The sequence below is a fragment of the Pyrgilauda ruficollis genome, unplaced genomic scaffold, assembly GCF_017590135.1.
Source record: "Pyrgilauda ruficollis isolate IOZ18807 unplaced genomic scaffold, ASM1759013v1 scaffold185, whole genome shotgun sequence".
Lineage (NCBI taxonomy): Eukaryota > Metazoa > Chordata > Aves > Passeriformes > Passeridae > Pyrgilauda > Pyrgilauda ruficollis.
Window position 1 is genome coordinate 169,788 of NW_024517540.1, and position 18,017 is coordinate 187,804.

Genomic DNA, 18,017 nt, shown 5'->3' on the forward strand with positions numbered 1-18,017 from the left:
GTCACCCACAGCTCTCTTAATTTTCTGCTCAGCTAAATTGGTTGTGAACAGATCCTCTGCTGAATCCCTCCTGGCTGCTCCCAGTGTGCCCCTGCAGTTCTGGGGGGAACACATTCCCTCCCCTCTGGGAGCCATGCTGCTTCTCCTTACCGTACTGCACCAGAGACGAGGTCTGTGTGGTGGATGCCATGTCCCAGGAAGCAGCAGTGGTGCTCCCAGCAGGCTGGGTGTGCTGAGCTGCCAGCTGAGCCAGTGCCTGGGCTGTCTTGAACTGCTCCAGGAACTGTGACCCTGTGGTACTGCTGCCTTTGGCCTCTCCGACATCTCCAAACCCTTTCCCCAGCATGCTCACCTGCAATTTCAGCAAGGAGATAAAGTCAATGTCTGCCATGGCTCAGAGGACAGGTACATCTCTGAACATCATCCCACATGCACTGTACCCTGCTGCTTCTCACTGGGTGCCTCAGCCCAGCACTCCTGAGCTCCACATGCACACACATGCTGGCAGGAAGGGCTCCTGTTTCTTTCCCAGCCTCCACTGTGTGTGAACACAGGTGTGCTCATCTCTTGCCCAACCCAAGCCAAGGTACAGTGTCACAGGGGGTTACAAAGGAAGTTAACTTAAAAAACAAATTATTCTCATGCATTCAGTTGCACTAAAAGAAAAACACCAGGAGATCTTGGCTTTATAGTTAATATGGTTTTGAAAATATTTCCTCAGCTCTCTCACCATTAAGTAAACAATTTTTATTTCTTTCTGCTGAAGTTACACAAAGCAGCATCTGCCCAAGTCTATGCAGATCCCTGACTCTGACTCAATGTCTCCTTCCTTCTCCTGTCAGGGGTGCCAGCATTCCATCCCACACCAGTTCCCAACCAGTTCTGTTTCTCAAACTGTTGGAATTGCAAGCCCTGGACCAAAAGAGCTTTTCCTTTCCTTTAAGCAGGAATGAAGCATGTGTTGCAAGTCCGACAAGTGCAGCAGGAGAGGAATTATCACAATTATTTCAAATTGAGCAATGAACTTCAGGCCACTGCTTTTAAAGCAGACTAGCAAATTATTTCACTCTACCAGCACCAAGCAGTGAGCATCAGGACTGCATCTCCTATATTACCCAAACAGCCACAACAACAGGGGATAAAAGCAACTTCAGCCAAACAGCCACTGGCAGAGACCAGCATTTCCTTACCATGCTGTGGTGAGAGAAGGAGTTTCCAGAGGCAGGCTGGGATAGAGCACTCTGTTTAGAATTGCTGAACACCAGCGGCTGCGCCAGGGAAGGAGTCTGGGATGACTCCAGGTTTGTTGACTCATTCTCCATAGAAGAGGGTGTCTTTCCTAGCAGGACTGCGAGATCAATTCTGGGTAGACAAAGACCCACTGAGGTTACCAAAGCTCCCACTTCCATGAGAACATTATTTCCTCTTGAGCCTCACAGCTTTTACTCTACAAATTGAAGGAATCTGCAGTATGCTAACTCACCACTGCCATTAGCAGCCTGAAAATGACAGACTGACCAAGCAAGACCCTGCACGGCCTTTGATTTTAAATAATTTTAAAATTACATTGATTTAACTCAGCAAAATGCCCCGAAACCTGAAGAACCAGCAATAAAACCTAGGAAAATTCTAATCCAGTATTAGGACCCCATAAATCCTAAGTCAACTCGTCCATTCCACCCCACCTCATTCAGAGCTGCTGCATTTTAGCTAGCTAGTAAGGTTTAGCTGAGGATGGCAAATTGCTCCAACACTCATGTGCCACTTTTCCCAGGTAAACCGCATCATCATTGGGCTCCCACCTTTGTCCAGCTGTGATTGTCACATTCTCAGCAGGCAGAGGCACTGAAGACACATTGGAGGCTGTGAAGATCTTTGTCTCTGACAGCTGAAAGATAAAAAAGGAAAAAAAAGAATCCAAAAGTGAGAACAGCACCTCATAACAGTCCCTATGACACAAAGCACATCAAAGTTTGAGACAAACAGACAGAAAAACTCAAAAAATTCAAGTACTGAGACTGAAACTTCTCTAGCATTTGGCTTCCACCAGAATCAGCTTCTATTTAATCTGTTTCTTCTCAGGCAAGTGCACAAATCATCAGCCAGTAGGAAAAAAAAAAAAACCTCTCAAATGCTTCTACAAATTTCCCATAGTCCATAAATCCCCTAGGGCTGCCCTAGGACTTTGGGCCATTGCTATGAGTCAATGGCATGCAGCACAAACCTGTGAAAGCCCCTGCACAGTAGGTGCAAGCACAGGCAGCAAAGTCAAAGAGAAACTTTGGATCCATAGCTAAGCTTCCAGTGATCTGGGCTCACTTGGATCATCTGACCAACAGATCAACTATGGAAGGGAAAAATAACATTGCTCAAAATCTGGTGGAGGTTAGTGATGACCTGTGAAACATGGCCTGAAACATGTCTGAACATGAACAGCTTCTACTCCAGACTGAGGAGCTGCTACAAACTGAACTGCCAGAGTTCAAGAAGAAATCCAGAACTCCTGGGAGCATCTCACACACACTGAGGGTAAGAAAGGCTCTCAGAGGCTCCTTTCTAGCAGAGACCTGACTGAACAAAGAAAAGCTGCTCATATCTCCAAACACAGCAGCAGTGCTTCCCCCAGGTGGTGCCTGGCAAAAAAATGCCTGCCCATTCTGTCAGCTGAGCCAAAATGAGCACACAAAACTAACAATCACACTAAAATGCCCAACCCTGTTGCCATCTGCAAGAACAGAAGTCCTTCCTTGATTCAGAGAGGGACTGAAGCCCATTTCAGAAGAAACTTACAGGCAGGCATTAAGAGAAGGTGCTTACAATGTCCACTCTCTCCTGAAGGAGATGAGGTAGAGAACACAGTGAGACACATCAAAGAGTCAGAAAGTAAAGTCAAGAGCTTCTTTTCCATTCAAATCACAAGGACCAGCAGAGGCACATGATGTCCACGAAACCATGAAACTGCTGCTGGTGTGATCAAAGGCAAAACTTCCCCAACTGCCACACCACCAGAAGAGTGGAGCAAGAGTCCTGTGTGGAGTCAGGCCAGTTTTTGGAAGAATTCCATCTTGCAGTTACAGGAAATGAGAGGACCAGTCTCAATGCCCCAGGAGATCTCTTCCTGTCTTAGGCCCTTATGACAAGCTCTATAACACATATCCTGCAGAAGTTTCAACAATTATTTATTCATCATAGCTCCCAGGGCTGGGAGCCTGCCTGGGGCTCTGTCCACAGTTTGGGGAGGATGGGCTTTGAGCTCCTCTGGCAGCTCTGTGTGTACAGACAGGACAGCAGCCTGCTGGCAGATGCACAGAGGAGATGGGTTCAGAAAATACTTACATCTTCATTCCAGTCCTCCGTGCCCCATTCTTCTGTCGCTGCCCTCCACGCACCTATAAGGACAACAACAGGTACAGAAGTTATGCATGCATCAAAGCTCTATGTCCAACAGCTGGGGGAGCACTGGGGAGCTTTGCAGGCAGCCAGGAGGATTTCTATTTGCCAATCAGACAACTTAAAGCAGCCAACCTCAACCCAGGCTTTACGGTCAAGGTACCGTGATGGGGTTGCCTCTGCCTTGCTGGCGCAGGCTGGGATGAAAAGGAGGGACTGCCAGGCTGCCAGACAGGGCAACACACATCTTCCCAACACCCAAAAGGGAAGCTGAGCTCTGCAAGGAAGCCCCAGCATCATCCCCAGCCTCCTTGGGCCATTTTCCTGGCTTCCCCTTGTACTGCAGTAGCTGTAGGTTTGTGCACCTGCAAGCAGTGTTACCCCAGCAGCTCCTCCCTCGTGGGCTTCCTGCCACCTCTGGCACAGGGTCTCACCATCCAGGTGAACCTCAAGTTTCTATAAAACCTAAGGATAACTGAGCCATTCCCATGGTTCACCTTCCACCCCACAAAAAAAAAAAAAAAAAGGCTTGAAACCCCAGCACTCCAGAACCTCCTGTGCTCAGGCAAATGGGATTCAGAAAAGAAAATTTATGGGACTAAGCAATTCCTGCATTTTCTGTGACCAGTTTCAGAGACATGCTCAAAGTGTGCAGCTTGAAGTACCAGGGAGAAAAGCAGGAAACCTCAGCTGCAATCCAACACAGCACAATTCAGGTGAGCAAAAATTTGCCAGAAAATAAAGAGCTTTGCCTGGCTGCATTTTCAACTTGTTCCAATCCTTGCTTCCATCACAGTTTCATCTCTGTACTTTGAATATTATGTGTCAGTTTCAGATTGCATTTAACAACTGAAATTTGGTTTGGGAAGAGAGCAGGGGCTTTCACATCCCCAAAAACCTCAGAGCATAAAGCCAGTCCCATTTTGTGTAGCTTGTTTTCAGTCCACACAAACCAGATCAAGCAAATCTGAGAGCACCAGCAGGGTTAATCCTGAAGACACTTACTGGATGGAACAAGCTGGTATCAGCCCTTTTACAGCATAAAACAAAGCATGTGGGGAAGGAGAACATTCTGAGCTCTTCTGCAGGACACAGATCTCCCCATATAGACTTCACTTGTGTGTTCAAACAACCACTTGTCTAGACTTGGGGGATCTAGTGCATGAAATAAGTATCAGTGAATTATTCTTTTCTCATTGCTTTTTTTGTCTTGCTTGATGAATTGAGCCAATTCAAGAAGTCTCCCAGGATTTACTTTTTTATATATTCAAGTTTGAAATACAGTTATTAATACAACAATACTTGCCAGAGTGCCAGAAGTCTTAAGGCACACGACCCCTTTCTCCACAGCCAGAACCATCAACATATCCAATGCAAAACCCACCTGCAGTTTGGAAACCTAAATTCCCACAATCCTCAGATTTTTGATGCCCTCACAGCAGTAGTGGGAAGGCTGCTTTCCAAATTTCCATGGATCAGAAAGATCATTCTAGCCCAAGCCTGACCCAAGAGGTGAAGTGGGAGCTGGATGTACCTGCAGCTGGCCCAGAGAGCAGGAAGACAGGAGAGCTGCCCCAAGAGTTTGTGCATGCAGGAACATAGCATGGGGCTCTTAAGTCTCGTTTGTTTGGGGGAAATAAGAAGAAAAGCAGCACTAAAAGCAGAAGGAAACCCTGCAGATGAAGAACAGCTATTGACAGGGCTTTCCCAGCAAGTCTACTCCTCAAATACCAGACACTGACTCAGAATGGCTCGAGCTCCCCACACACAAAGGGGCAGATGGAGAATCAAAGACCTGTGATGTGTTCACCAGGAACACTCCAGAAAGCTCCCAACTAGCACAGCATGGGAAGCTTTTTTAAAGAAACCAACTGTATCACTCTCCATCAAGCTCTTCTGACAGGGAGAGCTGCAACACAAGCAATACCCTGAGCTTTCTAACACCATTTCAGAAGGGTGGTCTTCTGAACAGCAAGGCTTCCTCTCTGCTTTCAGAAAGCCCTTCAAAAAGCTGCAGGTCTTTAAGCTCCTCAAATCAAGAAAAAGAGGAAAAAATAAAATTAAGCCAACAACATGTGCAAATATGAATGTGGTGAAGGAAAAAAAAAATCCCATTGTGTCTTCAAGTTTTTCAAATCCCTCCCCAAATACACACTCTCCATTTTAAACTGGGAGATAACCAGCCAGCTTGCTCCTCCCACAGCCCAGCAGACAGCCTGCTGCCACTCAAGGACTGGATCCAGGCTTGTCACCCTGCTCTAGGAAGGCAACACACCCAAAGGCCCCCACTCTGCACCTCAAAGGAATGTTAATCCAAACAGAGCCAAAGGGCAGCAAAACCACAATGGCAGTGCTGGAGCAGATGGCCTTGTGCTGCCTGTGGAAGTTAAAGATTAACCCAAAATGCTCCAACACAGCAGAAGCACGCCATGTATGCCTGCCTGCTTCCAGGCCCTTACATGAGAGATCCTCAGCCTCAACACCACTCCTCCTGCCCTGACTTTCCAGAGTCAAGTGGCAAGTTCTTCTGGAAGGTCCCTTAGCCTCAACTTCAAAACATCAGATTAGACGGAGGAGACAAACAAGATGTTGGCCTTATTATGGACACAATGGAATTCTGTAGATGTGAGGCAAGCTGCATCCTCTCATGGGTGTCTCTTGGCCTCATAAGGACAATGGTATATGAGCAGGAAATAAAGTGACCAGGAACAGAGCACCTTTGCCATCAAGCACCCCTGTCATCTCAAAATCCATCATCTTCAACTGCAGGGAGGTGAAGAGGAGCAGCCAGGCAGGCTGAGCATGCCAGAGCAGCCACTGGGCACTGCTCACCCAGCAGCAGCCAGCAGCAGAGGCAAAGCACAGAGAGAGCTCAGCCAGACCAGCTGCCCTGGCAGCAGAGGTGTGACCCTGAGCAGAACAGCAGGGAGGCCAGAGCAATGGCATAGGGACAACAGCAAGTCACAGCTTTGGGCATGCGAGGCACAGGGAGTATGACTGAGCTGCCTCACACTTCCTGCCCTCAGGTGGGGTGCTCTGTCAGCAGTGCTGGGGACACAGAGCTGCTCTGGGCATCCAGAAGCAATGACTGAAGTTAAAATTTGCATAATCCACAGGAATTGGTGTTAGCTCCTCCCAATTTACATTCAAGGTGTCAACGTTAGTAAAAGCACAGTCAGAACAAAGTCAAATATTAATTAAAATGAACAAATTAAGAGAGAGAAGAATGGCATATCCACAGATATTTCAGATTTTTTAAAAAAAGCTATAAAGTAAAGGTATCCGGGGCAGTTAGTGCACCTGGATGTATCGTACCAGGAGCAGTGTCAAATTTTCGGGGATAATTTGACCCCTCACCCCCAATGAAATCAAGTCCTGAAACAAAAAAAAAAGAAAAGAAAGACAACCAGTGAAATTTTGACTTAAAAAAGTGTAGGTGAGTTTCATTGCCCCCATGTACACCAGTCACATTGTACCTGTGGATATTATTAATTTAAAGAGATGCCTGTGGCTACTAAATTGCAAACAAAACAACCACACACAACACAGGTGACCAATGGTGCTGCACAATAAACTTTACAGCTGTGCTATAGTACTAGAGCAAATCTGAGTTCGTCAGAAAAATCTTCAGTTCTCCCCCTAACCACACTCCAACCCACTTCATTCCACAATTCCACCAAACACCAACACAGGAAAATGAAAACCATTCAAACAGAAGCCTGTTCCCATTAGACAGTTAAAGTTCCAGCACACAGAGCTGTGTCCACTCCCTCTGGTATTTAAAACCCCTTCTCAGCTGCCAAGAAGATGATAGCTCTGTCTGCTGGTGTTTCACAAGAACACCCTCCTTCCACAATAGCTGTTTTCTGAAGGCAAAAAAAAATGAACAAAACCCAAACAAAACCCACGAAAACACAAATGAACCACCCCCACTCCCCTCCTGACACCAACAGTATGCAGTAAAAGGTATCCCAGATAACGGGACTTTAATTCTCTCTTTCCAAAACTATCAGTTTTTCAGCAAAACCAAGAAGTATGGAAGGGGTCTAAAGCACTATTAACACAGGTGTGGATGCTTCTTATACCCATGACATGGTATTTACTTAAATACTGAGTAATTGTGGAAAAATAGTTAGACTTTGCAGTGGTACCAGATTGCTCCATAAAAAAGACAACAAAACCACCAATGAGCCCTGCCCTCCTCCCCCCCAAACAAGGGTATTTACAGTGAAGGACTGTGACTGTCCCATTCTCACACTGCAAAATCTGAGTTCACCTGTGTCTCAATATTGTGCACAAATGAAACAAAACCCAGAGCACCAGTTTTCCAATGCAGGAGAATGTGCAGAGGCAATTGGGTGCTCAGAATCACCCAGCAAACATGTTTGCTTCAAACAGGGAAGGAAGCAGAATTGCTTTCAGCTCATTTCTGTAACAAAGTCCTATCCTCACCATGGTTGGAGCAAGATGACCATGAAAGAAAGAATGCTCTCAGTATCAAAATGAAGAGCAATACATCTGACTCCAAGTAATTCTCTGGAGGATGCACCAAACACTTGGAAATCTTGGATCTGCTTATCACACTACATTTTATAAAAAACACCTTTCCAAGCAGTAGCATGGTTTCTACAGGAGAACAAATAGAGTTGAGTGTTTCTGTGCCTCTGTCAGGCAACAGCAACCACAAGCTCACCCCAGAGCAACCATCCAGCTCCCGTTTCTAATGTGCAAAGGGTGCAAAGTACCAGGGTCACCGAAATCCATCTCTGAACCAACAACCTGTTCTTCCACCCCGGAGCCTAAGACCTGCCTAGAATGTCCTCATTGCAACTGGATGGATGCAAAACCCACTCGTGCTCTCAAGACAAGCCAGCACCCACACATGTGAAGGCTCTTACTCGTGCCATCGTCCGGCTCAAAGCTCCCAGTGTTGTTCCACGTGTTGTTGCTATTCCCGTAGTTCTCATCCGTGCTGGCCGGCTCGGCGTAGTCAGCTGGGTTGAAAGTTCTGTAAGAAACAAGAGGATGGAAATGGCCACTCTGTCAAAGTATTTTGAAAGCAACTGATTTGATTCTGACCATAACACATACCACAAGGCAGCTCTCTCAGCAGAGAAATGCTTCAGCTACACCAGCCATCCCAAATTTAAGTTACTGTGATGCAGCTTGGGCTTTATTAATAAAAATAAACCCCAAAACCTCCCCCCCCCAAAAAAAAAAAAAAAAAAAAAAAAAAAAAAAAAAAGAAAATGGGAACAGAAATTACTGACACAAACAGTATCATTCATGCACTGACTTTTATTTTTGCTGTGGTTTATATCAGTGAAACTTACCCCATGCCTTGGGCAGAAAATCTTCCCCCTCGCCGTCCAGAGCCACCTGTAAACACACACACATGCACTGCTGTCCCTTGGCTCAACATCACTGGGCAAAGAAACACTTGAACAACATACAGAGTTCTGATGCCCAGAATATGAAAGTAGAGAAGATCTTCCTGGGTTGATGGGATTGCCACAACATCTTTCGATGTATGGCAGTGACCTCAGCTGGCTGGCAGCATGATTAGCAATACATCAATCCAGGCTCACATGAGCCTGGCACAAACCAGAAGTACTGGACCTCAGATTCTGATTTCTGCAGTATGTGAAGCAGATTTTGGGGTAAAATTAATTTCTGCCCCAAGTATTTAAAGTCCAAGCCAATGGTGGTGCTCAGATACATGTGCAAGAATGATGAGGATTGCAGGTTCTGTTGCTAACAAGCCAATGGCCACCTGCTAAAATAGTTAACCTTGAATTTTTTAACTTCCCACCTCTGTAATAAACCACTTTTTTTTTTTCCCTAACTCCATGGATGTGATACAAGAACTAGGTGCTGTTTCTAGCATCTTTAAGACGGGAAAGCAACACGCAGGCACTAAAGTAAGCACAAGAACAGAAAAATCAAGTGCATATTTTTCAGCTTGGCAACTCCTCCCGTAGAAGAGGCTTTGGAACCTCATGGTAGATATACTGATGTAATTGTCCTCCTCCCACCCCCTGGGAACCTCACATCCCATGTGTACCTACCTCGGCCTCGGCCACGTCCCCGCCTCCCTCTTTCCGTGCCTCTTCCAGAAGATCCTCCACTCTTACCACCATCTAGCCCATTCTCCTGGCCCCGAACTGAAAGACAGAACAATGCAAAGACAATTTCAATACTCATCCTGCTTTAGACCAGATCTCAAACCCCAAAATGCAGTGGCTGTGTGGGGGACCACATCACCACATGCTCCCTGAACTTCTGATTTAAGCCGATGCTAAGTGAGGCCATCACGCAAAGAATCACGTCAGACAGGGGAGCATTGAACAGATCCACACACGCACATGGCTGGTTTGCCTCCCAGGTGTGTCTGCCCAAAAAGCTCTACTGACAGCTGTCACACAGCACAGAGTGCTTCAGTGGGAGAGTTTTGGGGGTTATTGAAGGACAGGTCCATACACTCTCTTCCACGGGTGGCACCTCGGCCTCGCCTCGGCAGCCCGCCACGTCGTCTGCTGAAATCCCGCTCCCGATCCCGGTTTTCTTTGCTTTCTTCACTGGGTTCCGTCTGTCCACTCTCCTTCTGTCCCGAGACACCTTTCTTCTTCCCAACCATTTCCCAGGAATGCTGAAGGTTTGCAGAGGGAAAAGAAATTAATCCCAGTTAGATCAATGAAAGGTGCAGATACATGAAGATTTAAACATGCTACAGAGAATGTAACAGGGGTCTCCTCAAAAATGGCTTCCAGATCAATTTTTTAAGGAGTCTCTCAGTCTACATACAGCACATCATCTTCCTTGACTGGCAGGCAATTTGAGGTAACAGGAGATGAGTTATTCTATTTCTGCAAAGATCTACTAAAATTCTTCAATTGAGAGGGCATGATACTTCTAGAATTCAAAGCATAGACACATTTACCCTGCTTAGGGGGAAAAAAAGCCTGCCATTTCACACAGGTCAGCAGGAGCTCTCAGAATAACCCAGGTAAATGTTTCATACTGATCTACAGTCAACATTTGGGGTAAGTTCTTTCAGCAGATGCAAAGTTATTAACAAAACCTCTCCCTTAAATATCATCTTAGATGGAGAGAAGCATCACAGAATTTAACCAACAGGCAAGTTCAGCTGCAAAATGTTAAGTCTGCCTCCACCTCATTGCCATGGGCCTGCACCCATGTATCTTCTGACAGCTGCAGTGGTTTCATATTCTTAAACTGATGCTGCACACAGTTAGAACAATTTTAAAAAGTCTTAAGTCATTGACAATCACATGAAAACACAACTGGCAGACAGCTGGCTTTCAATGGCAGCATTCAGAGACAGGGACAAAAAACCCAACAACAAAGTGGCACAAACTGCCATCAAACCCAAGGCTTCCACAGTGTTTCTCCATAGGTATCTGGCTCAGAAATAAACTTTAAACTTACAGTATTCCAAGTAAACATTTTTCAGGTAAACAGTTTTTTAAAAATCAAATTTAATCTAATGCTAAGATCATACCTGCTCCTTTACTGTTTGAAATACAATATATTACCAGTAACTAGCTCAGCAAGTAAGCTGTCTTCAGCACCAGAGCACTCAAGCAACTACAGGTCTGTTTCTTGTAAGAAAATCCCCTTTCTGGGATTGCTGCACAAACCAGACCCAGGTCAGAAGCAGCTCCAAGGTGCTGATCAATGGCAGTGCAGGGGCTGCCTGTGCTCAGAGATGCTGTGACCACAAGGCCACCAGCCTGGATCAGTGGCAGCCCAACACTTCCTCTGTCAGCTCCCTGCCTGCCTCTCCATGGCCCTGCCCTGCAGGGCCTCCTGCTGCTCATCCAATAAAGGAGGTGCTGCTACACAGCTCTGTGCTGCACACTGTCCTGGATGTTACTCTCATGAGCAATGTGTTTCTCCAGGCAGTTAAATTGCTGTGATAGCAGGGGTCTGTTCCTGACTAGAACTCACTGATTACAAAAGATCTGAAGGAGAATACAGTGGCAGAGCTGTACCTCAGCAATGCACATCCCTATAATTCCCTTTTCTAAAAGGATTTCCAAAAGCTACTTTATTCAGTTTTCAGTGGAAAGGGGTTTCTAAAGACAAGGAGGAATGCATACGTGTGTTGTACAAAATTTGTCTGAAGCCAAAGCAAGCAGAGAACCAGACACTGGGGAGCAGCTGCAATACACAAAATATAGTCTGAGGTGTCCAGCTCATCCACATATCCCCAGGGCTTATCACAGGCAAAAAGAAAAATGAGCTAAAGCATAATATTCTAAAATGATATTTACTCTCAACTCAGAGTTGAGTTGGCTCCAACCAAACCAGGTTGCCAGGAGGATATGTGATATCAGCAGTGGCTTGGAAGGATCTCACATTCCTAGGCTTTTTCTTGGACTGTAACAGTACTTGCATCTCTGCTGTCTTTGTCACAAAAGGAATGACACCCTGCACGAAGGGGAAGGTTCCTCCTAAGCAAGCACTCTCGTTCTTGGGGCTGCTCAGGCTGTTCTCAGCTTGCCTGAGACAAGCACCTGCATGAGAAACAGCAGCCAAGCCCAACTCCAGAACAACAAACAGAAAAAAGGCCCTCAAAACCATGTCATAGGCAGCAGCACAGAAGCCAGTCAGTGAATCACAGAGAAATTAATCTTTAGGGCCAGAGACACAAAAACCACATTGCTCTGACAGAAAGGAACCCCAGCTGACACACTCCTGCCTTTCCATACAGGTTACTCAGCTCTGATGGGAAAAAGCAAGTTCCTTCATACTCACTGGTGTGAAAGCACATACAGATGCCACTGTACTACTGTTGAACTGCTTAGACTCAAAAGTCATAGGAAGGAAATTGCTTCTGGCATTTTCTCCTCTATTCCTTCACACCTAAGACCATTGTCACAGCCCACAGAGAACAGCGTTCAGCAGCCAGGTCACAGCCACACTGTGCATGCTCCTGTGGAACTCCTCATAGTGGCTCTCCTTATCTTGACATTACTGGATGCTCCACCTCCAAACAGGCATTCAGACTGAACTAGGCCTCACCAGATTTACAGGACCTAATCCTACCGTGTCGGGATTGCCCTCCAGCAGCACGTTGATGGCTCTGTTGACATCCCCGTTGCAGTCATGCAGAGCAATCACACACTCGTCCTGGTTCTTGCCTGTGATGTCAATCAGCTGCAGAGAAGATGACACCACAGTCAGCATGTTTCAAACCAAGATGGCACCAAAATCTCTATGGGTCTCTCAGGAGGCGAGTTGAATGCCAAACAAGAAACCTTTCAACAAAAAATTGAGGGGCTAGGGAATCTCCTCAGCCTTCTCAGAATAACTATGTTTTCTCAACAAGAAGTGTGAATTTTTGAGTTACCATTGTTCTACCATGCCCCTCCTTTCACTACAACCTCCTTTTCTCAGGATAGCACTGCTACCTGCAGAAACAAACTAAAAGTTCAGCACCACAGAAGTTGCTGCACTCTCATCAAGGCAATGCCACACACAAACACAGGCTGGGGGAGAATGGATGGAGAGCAGCCCTGAGGAGAAGGACTTGGGGGTTTGAGCTAACATGATCTGGCCACTGGGAGCCCAGAAAGCCAATGCTGTTCTAGGCTCAGCCACAGCAGGGGATTCTGCCCCTCTGCTCTGCTGAGACCCTCCCCTGCAGAGCTCCCTCCAGCTCTGGGGTCCCAGCACAGGGAGGACAAGGAGCTGCTGGAGTGAGTCCAGGGGAGGCCATGAAGATGATCCAGGGGCTACAGCCCCTCTGCTCTGGAGACAGGCTGGAAGAGCTGGGGGTGTTGAGCCTGCAGAAATAAAAGCTCCAGGGAGACCTCAGAGCCCCCTCCAGGGCCTAAAGGGGCTCCGAGGGAGCCAGAAAGGGACTTTGGACAGGGGCCTGGAATGACAGGACAGGGGAATGGTTTTCCATTGCCAGAGGGCAGGGTTATACAGGCTATTGAGAAGAAATTCTTCCCTGTGAGGGTGGTGAGGCTCTGGCACTGCTGGAACAACTTGGGATAGTGGAAGATATCACCATAGCACAGGGGTGGAACTGGATAACCTTTAACGTCTCTACTGACCCAAACCATGCTGTGATACAACTTTATGAAGGCAGTCCAAGGAAATTCAGGTAGCAGCCAGGTGTGTCCCTCCCACCCTCCCAGCATTCACTGTACTCCCAATACTGATCTCAGCTTCCTGTCAGAGTTCACCTTCATTTTCCACACTCACTTGTTTCACCTTCTCCTCAAAGTCAGCATCGTTGTGGTCCGAAATCATCTGTGCAAGTCGAATCTGTTCTGCAGTAGCCTAAAGACATCAGGGAGAGACAGAGCACATTGTCAGAGTGGTGCATTTCCAAACCATCCTCCAAAGGCCATTCTACTACCCCAAGTTCTCTGGAAACCCTGGAAAGGAATCAGTATGGCAAAGACAAGACACAAACATGGGTCACAGAAGGAAAACTCCAGGGAGAAAGTGAGATGAAAAAGGAGCAAGAAGAGGAGTCTGGAAGAAAGGGATATACTGTTTAACAGCCTCATGGCACCAGATGAGCAGCAGCCACCCAAACCACATCTGTTTTGGGGCAGACCTTACCACCACCACACCACCAAGACCCGCTGCAGATGGCTTCTCAGCCACTTACATTCATTAAAGTGTGTGAGGAATGGACAAATGGAAATAAAACCAAATCTCAGCAGCAGCTCCCAATTGGAGACAGACATGGAAACCCCAGTGTCAGCAGCTGCCCAATTAACCTGACTCTGGCAGCAGCACCTTGTGACACATGGGGAGCTCGTTAGGCCAGCCCAGCTGTTAGCACTGGACCAGCCAGGTCTCCACCTGGAAGCCAGCTGGGGTCTCTGGACACTGCCCTTACCTGCGGCCGCTGCTTGTGCTGCGTCTGGCTCTGTGTCTGTGTCTGCTCCCAGCTGCCCCGGGCTCGGGTAGTACCCACCGATGTCATCATTTACAGTATATACAAATAACAGTATTTACAAGGTTGAACTCTGTGGTGGGGCAGGGGAGAAGAGAGAACGGACTGTTAGATACTAAAAACAAAAAGTAACACCAAGACTGAACAATCAAAAGGGTAACACAGCCAGAATGGCTGCTGCAGGTCCCCACCCTCCCCACCACTTCCCCAAAACCCCAGTGGGCCAGGCTACCATCACCACGTGCTCCCAACACAAAATGGCCACTTGTACTTCTTGAGGTTTCTCTCTGGATACCATGGCAGAGTGCTCCAGATGGAATATCAGCTGCATCCAGGTGGGAGCAATCAGGCACCAGGAGCCAAAGGCTCAAAGTCATCGACTCACAGACTGGTGTGGGTTGGAAGGGACCTTGAAGCTCACCCAGCTCCAGGCAGGGACACCTTCCAACAGCCCAGGTAGCTCCAAGCCCCATCCAACCTGGCCTTGAACACTTCCAGAGGTGGGGCAGCCAGAGCTCCTCTGGGCAAGCTGTGCCAGGGCCTCACCACCCTCATTGTAAAAAACCTCTTTCTCAGGTAATCTAGACTGACCCTCCTTCAGTTTGAAGCCATTCCCTGCACTTGAGGCAAAGAGTTGAACAACTTCTTGTTGGAACGTGTGTGAGTGGACACAGATCTGCCATGCACCCAAGCTGAGGCTGTGGCCATCAAATGGAACAGGAAGGCTTGAAAAAAGCTTCAAAAAAACATCACTTGAAGGACAGAGCATCTTAGAGCCTCAGACACATCAGTTACTTCCCCTTCTCCTTACTTAACTTTAAAGCAAAGCAGGGGAAGCAAAAACACTCCAGCAATAAGTGCTGCTATAGGTCTGTGGAATTTTTGTTTTAAGAAAAACTTGCCCTTGCAGAAGTGCCTATTTTTGCTTATTTAAATTATTCCCTAATTTAAATTATTCCCTGGAAAAACAACATTTTTCCTAGTATTCTTGATCAAAAACATACTAAAAAAAAGTGAATAAGATGTCTGCAATAAATAACAGCCAGTAACACTGTTAGATAACACTGCTGGAGGCAAAAAATCCCAAGAAAAGTTTCAGTGTCCAAAGCAAGCAGAGTTTTCTAACCTCACACTGGGCCTCAGGGCAGGGGGTGTTGGAAAGGGATTAACACTGAGGTTTTACCCTCTCTAGTGGCCTTTCAGGCAAAAGGGATGTGAGAGACATCCCACAGCACTTGTCAGGACTCACACTCACTTCTGAGCTCCTGAAATTTCAATAATCACAGAATTCACATTTTTGTATTTCATTACTAAGACTGCAAAGCCTTCCCCCAAAGCAGCAGGGCCTGCTGCTGTGCCCCAGGCAGACACGAGGGACATGGGAAGGAGCCACAGAGTGCAGAAGCAGGGAGTTTAGTAAGACAACCAGTGCAGGATCTGATCTGGAACGCTGCTGTCCATGAGCAGGGCAGCACAGGGAAACCCACGGTGTGCCAAGGAGGGAGCAGAGAAGCAGCATTAGCAAATAGTGCAGGAGAAGCTGGGGAATCTCCTGTTGAAGCTTGCAAGTACTCAACTGGGTGAGAAATCCCTCCTGAGAGCAGGGAAGCCCTAACATTGCCTCTACACCCCCCACACCTGCTCCCACCAGTGCCTGGCCTTTCTCTGTAGGCAAGTTTCTGTGCAATCACTCCTGCAGCTCCCCACAAAACCTCCAAATTCCCCCCTTCACAGCCACCCATGCCTCGTGGCAACTTAACACCACAGTTTTACAGCTGTACAGTGCCAAGGTCCCTTATGAGGAAACAATCCAAGCTACCAGGAGCCCCAGAGGTACAGGAGAAGAGCACCAAGTCTGCACTTCTGCCAAGGCACAGCAGAAAAAGCCTTCTATCCCCAGCCATCCCCTCTGTGCAGGCTCCATTCCCATGGTATAGATTTATTTTTGCTTTCCCGGTTTTAAGTTTCACACACAATTTGTTGTATTAAACCAACCTGGCAGCAGAACCACGGGCCCAGAGGGAAGTGATTCCACACATCCACAGAAACCCAAACTGCAGATTCCCTGGGCTGCAGGTCCAGCAGACTGAGCCCAAACCTTGTGCAGCCCAGGCATTGCTCAGCAGCTGCCATGCTGCATCACTGCCACCAGGAACACAAGCATTTGTAATTTAACACATTAAAAACCCCTAAGAAAACCACCTACAGTAAAAATCTCAGCCAAAGCCTGACTCTGGTGAGGCTGCCAGGTAAGGAGGTGTCCCCATGCAGACCCCACAGCAGCCTTGGGGAAAGAGGACTTGGCTACTGGGAACCAATTCTTCACTGGGGGAACTTGGGATCAGCTCAGTGGCAGCAGTGACCTACAGAACCCCAATGCCTGCACTGCCCTGCAGCTGCACAAAAGCTTCCCAGACCAAAACTGTTCTCATCAAAAGCATTTCACCTCTTCTCTTGAAAGAGCAAACCTGCACCCATGCACCGAAGGGAGTGGTGGCCAGTCCACACCGCAGCGTTAGCATTACCTGGAGCAGGGCTCACACCTCTGCACTCACACAGGGCTCAGGGAAAACAAAGAAGCCTCACAGTTAGAGGTTACAACACCCTCTGCCAAACTCACTGCATCAGATGAGACATTTGCTGTTACCCCCTTTCCTTCTCAGACCTGCATTCCCACCAGGCCTCAAGAGGAGAGTCTCAACTACACAAGGAAAGTGCGGAGTCTCCAGAAAATGAGGGGATACAAAAATGTAACAAACTGTTCATTTTATTAGAAACGTCAGATAAGTTACAGTTTCAGAACCAGGATCTGTAGGTCCCATGGTGGTGCCAGACCTGCTGGCTGCTGCTCGCCCTGGCACATCCCAGTTTCAGTTTCCTGATGTGTTAATACATAAAAATGGTATTCTCATTCCATTCAGACAAAGCTAATTAACATGTGCAAAAAAGCTCCAAAGCCCGAAAGTAAAGGGCCAGAGAAGGCAAAGCTTTTCCTGCAACATGGGGCAAAATGAGGACCCAAAAAAAGGGTTATAAATACGAGAAGTTTTCCCCAGAGCAAAGACATGGTGGCCGCAAACCGAATCATTCCACGTATGCAAAGCATGAGCTTTTAGGGAGACGCTCCCGGATATGCCATCAGAGACCCCGGCTCGGGATCGACAGGCAGCGCTTTGCTCGGGAGACTTCCGGGCCGGAGGGCGCAAGCAGAGCCCCCCGGCCGGGATGGAGGGACGCGGGGCAGGGCGGCACTCGCGGGCCGGGGCTCCTGCAGGACCCCCGAACCGCCGCTGCCCGGGAATTTCACGTGGGCAGCGGAAGCACCCGTGCCACGGCCCGCGGGGCGCCACCGAGGAGCGGCGGCAGCGGCGGGCCTGGCGGGCCGCAAGGAGCCCGGCAGGGCGGGAGCACGGCTCCCATTGTTACCGCCGGCAGCGGCGGGGACGGGCGGGCCCCGAGAGCGCGGCAAGGTCGGAGCCGCCCGACCCCGCGGCCCAGTCCGCGGCTCACAATGAGGCAACGAACCGGACCGAAGCGGAGGGCGCCGGCGGGGCCGGGCGGGAGCCCCCTCGGCGGCGCCAGGCCGGGCCCGCAACGGAGAGGCGGGCGAGTTCGGGCCGCTTCCGCCCTCATGGCCGCGGCCGCCATTTCACCCCCCCCCACCCGCACCCGGCGAAATTTC

General features: G+C 48.1%; 1 protein-coding gene across 9 annotated transcripts in view; it reads right to left on the reverse strand.

Annotated features, from left to right (window-relative positions):
* The window catches only part of UBAP2L (ubiquitin associated protein 2 like), a 29,928-nt gene that overhangs the window by 11,617 nt on the left and 294 nt on the right, over positions 1-18,017 (reverse strand). For 2 of the 9 annotated variants that reach the window (XM_041464909.1, XM_041464906.1), the window contains exons 1-12: positions 14,279-15,454; positions 13,630-13,707; positions 12,463-12,573; positions 9,871-10,039; positions 9,459-9,554; positions 8,724-8,769; positions 8,289-8,398; positions 6,691-6,765; positions 3,337-3,389; positions 1,803-1,888; positions 1,191-1,362; positions 151-352 (exon numbers count right to left, since the gene is read on the reverse strand). In XM_041464909.1, coding sequence (XP_041320843.1) covers positions 151-352; positions 1,191-1,362; positions 1,803-1,888; positions 3,337-3,389; positions 6,691-6,765; positions 8,289-8,398; positions 8,724-8,769; positions 9,459-9,554; positions 9,871-10,039; positions 12,463-12,573; positions 13,630-13,707; positions 14,279-14,368 — 1,288 coding nt within the window. In that variant the 5' untranslated portion in view covers positions 14,369-15,454. Of the gene's footprint in view, positions 1-150; positions 353-1,190; positions 1,363-1,802; positions 1,889-3,336; positions 3,390-6,690; positions 6,766-8,288; positions 8,399-8,723; positions 8,770-9,458; positions 9,555-9,870; positions 10,040-12,462; positions 12,574-13,629; positions 13,708-14,278; positions 15,456-18,017 lie in introns of those variants that run through there. The other 7 variants (XM_041464907.1, XM_041464908.1, XM_041464911.1 and 4 more) reach the window with 7 other exon arrangements.